Source organism: Momordica charantia (assembly GCF_013281855.1).
Source record: "Momordica charantia cultivar OHB3-1 chromosome 8 unlocalized genomic scaffold, Mcharantia_2.0 BLBB01000008.1, whole genome shotgun sequence".
Classification (NCBI taxonomy): Eukaryota; Viridiplantae; Streptophyta; class Magnoliopsida; order Cucurbitales; family Cucurbitaceae; genus Momordica; species Momordica charantia.
The window spans coordinates 7,843,115-7,849,267 of NW_028275166.1; the positions used below are offsets into that span (position 1 = coordinate 7,843,115).

The window sequence follows — 6,153 nt, forward strand, 5'->3', positions numbered from 1 at the left end:
TTTCTTGAAGTTTATGTGTTGGGATGCAAAGTTGCAAGCAGTCTTGCATCGACCAGAACACATGAAGATGATTAAAAAGACTAATTGAAATCCATGTAAATATAGGTCTAAAGTAGGCAATATCATATCATTGTAAAATTAACAAAAAATAAATAAAAAGATCTTAATAAATAGTATCAAGAGTCATGTCCTAAACTTAATCATATTGGAGAGGGCAACTGTCTGCGACGACTCGAACACCATTTGAAATGTGTGGAGGCTATCAGTTTTAATTGTATTGAGATCATGATCTAAGAAATTTACCTAATCCTTCCTTACCTATCATGGTGGATGGAAAATAAGACAATAAATTTGTTAATGTTTCTGGTTTTTTAATAGGCAAACTGTTTTTTCCCCAATAAATTATGATTGTGCTTTATGAGCATCACTTTATGATATAACTTCTAGTGATCCAGTATTTCTGTGATAAAAAAGAAAAAAAAAAAAGATATCAAAGTGAATTAGTGGTGGTTGGGCTCTATTGAATAAACAATTTGCTTTCTATAAAAAAATAAATAAATAAACAACTTGCTAATATATATTTAATAAAAATTATAAAATAATCATATATTTCATGCTACTCTCTGCTCTCATCCATCTTTATCATTCTCTTATAGTTGGTGCAAAGAATCTTGTCCCTCCTACAAAAGGCAAACAAAATGGAAACAAAAAGAAGTCTATACATGCATATAGAGAGAACCACCAGGTTGAATACAGTTTGTTTTGATGTCACTTACAATATATATTCAAACATAAATTTGAACCCAAAAAAATAATAATAATAAAAAAAGTCTAAAAGGGCAACCACAAATCATACAATCTCTCAGCTGCACTCATAAAAAACAATGCTTGAGAATCAATAGCCAAATTACTACCACCTGCCCCTGGCATGCTTTTGTAAAGGACAGCCAGAGCTAACCTTGGACTCCCCAAAAAAAAAGAAAAAAAAAAACAGAGCTGTCTGAAACTTCTTTCTATGCTAGTAGACTGATAAGCTGCTGTCATGTGGGTTTTGTGTTGAATCCTTTTCTTCTGAAATGAAGTCTGAGCTATCTTCACCAGCTGCTGTTTCTTTAGCTTGAGCACCTACCTGATGGCTCTTGAACATCTCATCGTCTTCTAACTTGGCTACCTTCTCTTTTGATTCTCCTTTCAGCAGCTCCACCACCTCGAGCATTGTGGGTCGTTTCTCGGGTCGTGAATGGGCACAGATGAGTGCGACAAGGATGACTCTCTTTAGCTCTCCTGCATTGTAGTCTCCATTTAGCTTTGGGTCTGCAAGTTCATCAAACTTCTTCTCCACTACCATTGGCAATGCCCAGTCCGTGATTGTGCGTTTCATTGTTGCGCTTAATTTCTCGAGGGGTTTCTTGCCGGTGGCCAGCTCGAGCAGGAGAATGCCAAAGCTGTATACGTCACAACTCTCTGATGCCTTCCCTAGCATGGCATATTCCGGAGCGAGGTATCCAAGTGTGCCCTTGACTCTTGTAGTTACATGTGTTGCACCATCGGGGATGAGTTTCGCGAACCCGAAGTCGGCTACACGAGCTTGAAAATCTGGATCGAGCAAAACGTTACTAGCTTTGATGTCTCGATGAATGATATGTGGAGTTGCTTGGTGGTGCAGATAGCTGGAAAGAACAAAATTAGGACCTATCAAACCACTTTGAAAAATGTGAAGATAAAATAAAGATGTGTTTACTTACGCAATTCCCTCGGCAGACCCAATAACGATTTTCATTCGGCGTTTCCAATCGAGAAGACTTTCTGCCGAGTGATGTCCATGTAGATGAGAGAGTAGACTTAGATTGGGCATGTAGTCATACACGATCAAACGCTCCTGCCCTTCGGCACAGTAACCACGTAAACTCAATAGATTCTTGTGCCTAACTCGGGCCAGTATCTCAACTTCCACGGAAAATTCCATATCCGCTTTGTTGCTCCAAACCTTCAACCTCTTAACTGCAATCTGCAAAAACATTCAGTTCAGAGAGGTCGCAGTTTTTAAATAAATGATAACTTCTTCAAGTGAGACCAAAACTCAGAAGATCTGATATGGAATTTCAATTCTTGAAGTATACAAATGAGGAGATTTAGTCATTTACAAACAAGATTCCCTCTTTGAACTTTATAGTACTATCTCCTTGTCATGAACGCCCGAGCATCTCAAGCTACTTAAAGCGTGCTAAACTCGCAACAATTTATTGCAAATTCTAACTTTCCCTTAGTACGGGCATTTGCTCTACACTGCATTCATTACAAATCTACCAAACCTTCATACACCCCCAAAAAATTCCAAATTGAGAAGAGAAGACAGATGTCCTTATGGAATACTGTGTAAACGCTTAAATTTAGACCTAAAACAAACTAGACCGAACTTACGCTAACAAATATACTATTTCTTACCATAATCTATAAATACGAGGTAAATCCGAAACAGCCAAGTTTATAGGGCATGATTATGTTTCTGGGTCTACAATAATTCAATACCAACAGATTCCGATGCTTCAAAGCACTAGAATTCTCACGAATAGTAACATTATGCTGGATGGTAACTAAACAGAACCCAAGAAGAATCTTATCGATATAAGGAGCACCAAACAGCCCTGGCCAGCATCCTTTCACAATCATATGAGAAACATCTTGAGAATTTTACGATATACAGAGCATGAACATGAAGTTTCAAGTAAGTGTAAACTCCACCTCGTGAATTTAAAAGATTCTAGTACACCCAACAGATTATTCAGCACAAGAGAGATCTTAAATTAATCAGCTTAGAAGACTAAAACTAATAAAATAAGTATTCCAATGGAGCTCAAATGACTTGGTAAGTTCAAGAAAAACCAAGAATGGTGGCATAATTTCCACGAAACAAATTGAAAAAAGGGAAAAAAATCCAATTTTAAAACTTAAATAAACGAATCTATGTCACATCAAGTAGTCCTTTGATCACTATTGAACAAATAATTACTAGGGATCGTAAATTAAGAAAAGTAAAGGCGTTGATTACTTGTGATCCATCCCACAGCTGACCCCAATAAACACTACCAAATCCTCCTTCTCCAAGCTTGTTATCATAATTAAAATTGTTTGTGGCAGAGTGTAATTCCTTCAACGAGAAGACCCTCCACGTTTGCTGTTTCTTCCCTCTTTCTTTCCTGCACAATAAAACAGTCAACAAACACCCTCCCAGAAAATTACAAACTCTTTCAATCATATGACTCAGGATCAGGGGAACAAAAAACAAAGTAAATCGTCCGGCTTTGGAATCAGATCAACAAAATGAAGTAGAGTTCACTGGAACTCTCATATTATGCCAAATTCAAACTCCAATAACTAAAACTTAATATGCCGACAAAGTGCTTGATAAAATCCCCCTTTGAAGTCCGAACAACCATAGTCAGACCCGAGCCCAAAATTGGAATCCAACACAACTTATATCAGATTTTGAGAAGCCAACAAGATTTCAACCTCAACCCAGAAGCTAAATCTTTCGGATTACCCAAACAGGGGAGCCCAACAAGAATCATATCAGACCCAGCCGAAAACCACGTATATTGATTAAAGGAAACAAACAGTAAGTTCAAAACGTACCGATCGGAACCAATTCCACAGCAAAACATCGGGCGAAAGGCCATCAAAACCGCGCCAAATAAGACCCACTTCCTCAAACTTATCTTCTTCTTTGTCTATCTGCTGAAACTCAGAGTGTCAACTGTTCGTTGGGAATTTGGGGTGCCTTGGGGCGAGTTACAGAAGGGAGAAGATGAGGAAAGAGAGAGATGCGAAGCGTAAAGGCTTTGAGGGAAGAAACAAACATTTGAAAAGGGGAAAGAAATGGGTTTGCGTTTTGATTTCGCTGGCAAAAAGTTGAATGAGAGTTTCGCCGAATGTTGGGGTTTGGGGTCAGACCGAGGCAATGCGTTTTGTAGAGAGAGAGAGAGAGAGAGAGAGAGAGGGCCTGTAGTCTTCTTCACGCCTCCATGGCTGACTCTCTCTCTATCTTTTTTTTTTTTTTTGTGTTTGTAATTTTCTATTTCAAATATTCCAGCTGTGTTCAAATTCCGAACTGGAACGACATGAGAGAAGAGACAATTCCATAATTCTTTTTATAATTACACAATGTTGATTAAATTTATTCTTGAATTCGAATCCACTACTCTACATTTGCCATTCGGTTTCAAATATTTTTAAAATATTTCTTAAATTTAAACTTATTTTTAAATAATGTGTTTTTAATATTTATGCCATTATGTCGACAACATAAGCTATTTCTATCGTTAATGATCTTCTAGATTTATGAATAATGAAAAGATTATAAGGTAAATTGTCGAATTAAATTGTTTTTGCAATTGAATGGTGCAAAAAGGAACTTCCAAGGAAAATAAATGATGGAAACATTAAACACATTATTTTGAATGGTGAAAAAGGTAACGGTGGATAAAACACACATCATTTTTAAAAGAAGTTTCGGGTTTATAATACTTTTAAAAGATAGACATAATTTTAGTAATACTAAAAAATGTCCCTATATCGAATGATCAACTTGATTAAGTCCTATATTTTCAATCAAAAAATTGGCGGTTCGAATCTTTATTTTGTTCTATACTAAAAAAGATTTTTTTTAGAACCTTTACTTTGATTATGTGATTTATTGATTTCATTAATTATAAATTACATCGGACGAGGAAGCAATTTTATAATTTTGTGAGTGTAGAGTTTTCAAAACCGAGCCTTGGATCTCTCATTCATCATTAGATAAAAGCAACATTGCGTTATATATGTATCTTTTATAAAATTTAAAGAAATGTTTAAAAAGTTTAATGAATCATAGCCAAAGGAAAAAGGGCAAAAAATAGAGAGATATTGATAGCAACGTTTCTAATTGGTCACGTACTCATAAAATACTTTTGTTATTATTTCAAAAGTCACAACATAAATACTAAAGATACAAAAATACAAAAGTTGGACTAAGAGAAAAGGAATAAATAGGAGAAGATAGAAAATATGATAATGATGAAAAGACATGGGACAAAGTCATTGACTATAATGATACACAAAATTTATCGATTTTCTACCACTCACAATTTAATTTGGTTACCATTATCAAAATTAAATATTATCTCTCTAGGTTTTGTCACTCAAGATTCAAACAATCATATGATAATTGAAGACCATTTGAAGTTTTGATTAATAATTAGAAAGAAAATATAAGTGGGTGAGTTTCATTAATTTCAACCAATCACCTTAAGAAATGTAAACAAAAGAAGAGGACCATATGATTGGATTGATGAAATGGGCATAAAGTTTCAAACTCCACCTCTCTCTCTCTCTCTCTCTCTCTCTAAAAATGGCCAATCAATCCAATGATTGGTTGTCAGGAGAGAGAAAGCCAGGTAATTGCTCAAACATTGAAACAAATATTAGTTTTTGAGGAATCATATAGTTTCTTACATGGTACTTACAATGACACAATGAAATCCCTTGAATTGTATTCAAAATTTTCAGGTCTATTGTTGTAATTATATAAATTAGATCTTTTTGTTCTAAATCATTTGAAGAATCAGCATCTCATTCACCGAACTTGCTTAAATTATCTGTTATTTTTATAGACCAAGCACCTAATTAAAAAAATAATGGTAAATACCAGTTTTGATACATTTCAAAATTCATATAATCCTCCATGGTATTGAAAACAATGAGAATATTGGTTAAACCAAATTAGAAAAAATTGTATCTATTGCTAAACTATGGTAGTCCGAGACATTGCAGGAACAATGCATGAATCGGACAATATCACAATTATTTTATGCATTTTGAGCTTATCTTGTTATTAGTCTCGTTCAACACTTCCATATGCTAAAAAAGAAAGATGGATGACTTTGAGGCAATAAGAACTCCAAAAACTAGTTAGAAAACCCAAAGAGCTATGAACATTTCACTTGATTGAAATGGTCGCAACGCTCTACCATCTACAAATCTCTAAATGTATGCAACAATTCACTCATTCTTCCTTTTCGCATTTAGAAGGTTTGAATCTCCGACTTCAAAGTAATGAGTAACTGCTAATTATCGCTAAATTAGGTTCATGCAGCCCTACTAATCAAACTTTTG

General features: G+C 35.0%; 1 protein-coding gene across 1 annotated transcript; it reads right to left on the reverse strand.

The window, feature by feature from the left end:
* Positions 1 to 699: 699 nt before the first annotated feature.
* LOC111020976 (PTI1-like tyrosine-protein kinase At3g15890) lies at positions 700 to 4,046 on the reverse strand. The gene is made up of 4 exons (XM_022297787.2): positions 3,634 to 4,046; positions 3,050 to 3,197; positions 1,746 to 2,008; positions 700 to 1,670 (listed from the first exon to the last, which is right to left on the reverse strand). The coding sequence occupies exons 1-4, from the start codon at positions 3,675 to 3,677 to the stop codon at positions 1,019 to 1,021; spliced, it is 1,107 nt and encodes a 368-aa protein (XP_022153479.1). The 5' UTR covers positions 3,678 to 4,046; the 3' UTR covers positions 700 to 1,018.
* Between the last annotated feature and the right edge of the window lie 2,107 nt (positions 4,047 to 6,153).

What these genes read in the sequence shown, in the direction of transcription:
- LOC111020976 (XM_022297787.2), bottom strand. Translation starts at nt 3,677, where the DNA reads ATGGCCTTTCGCCCGATGTTTTGCTGTGGAATTGGTTCCGATCG. An exon ending in AGCTGTGGGATGGATCACAA is followed by an intron (nt 2,009 to 3,049) that starts GTAATCAACGCC and finishes ATGTTTTTGCAG; the next exon opens with ATTGCAGTTAAGAGGTTGAA. An exon ending in GGGTCTGCCGAGGGAATTGC is followed by an intron (nt 1,671 to 1,745) that starts GTAAGTAAACAC and finishes TGTTCTTTCCAG; the next exon opens with CTATCTGCACCACCAAGCAA.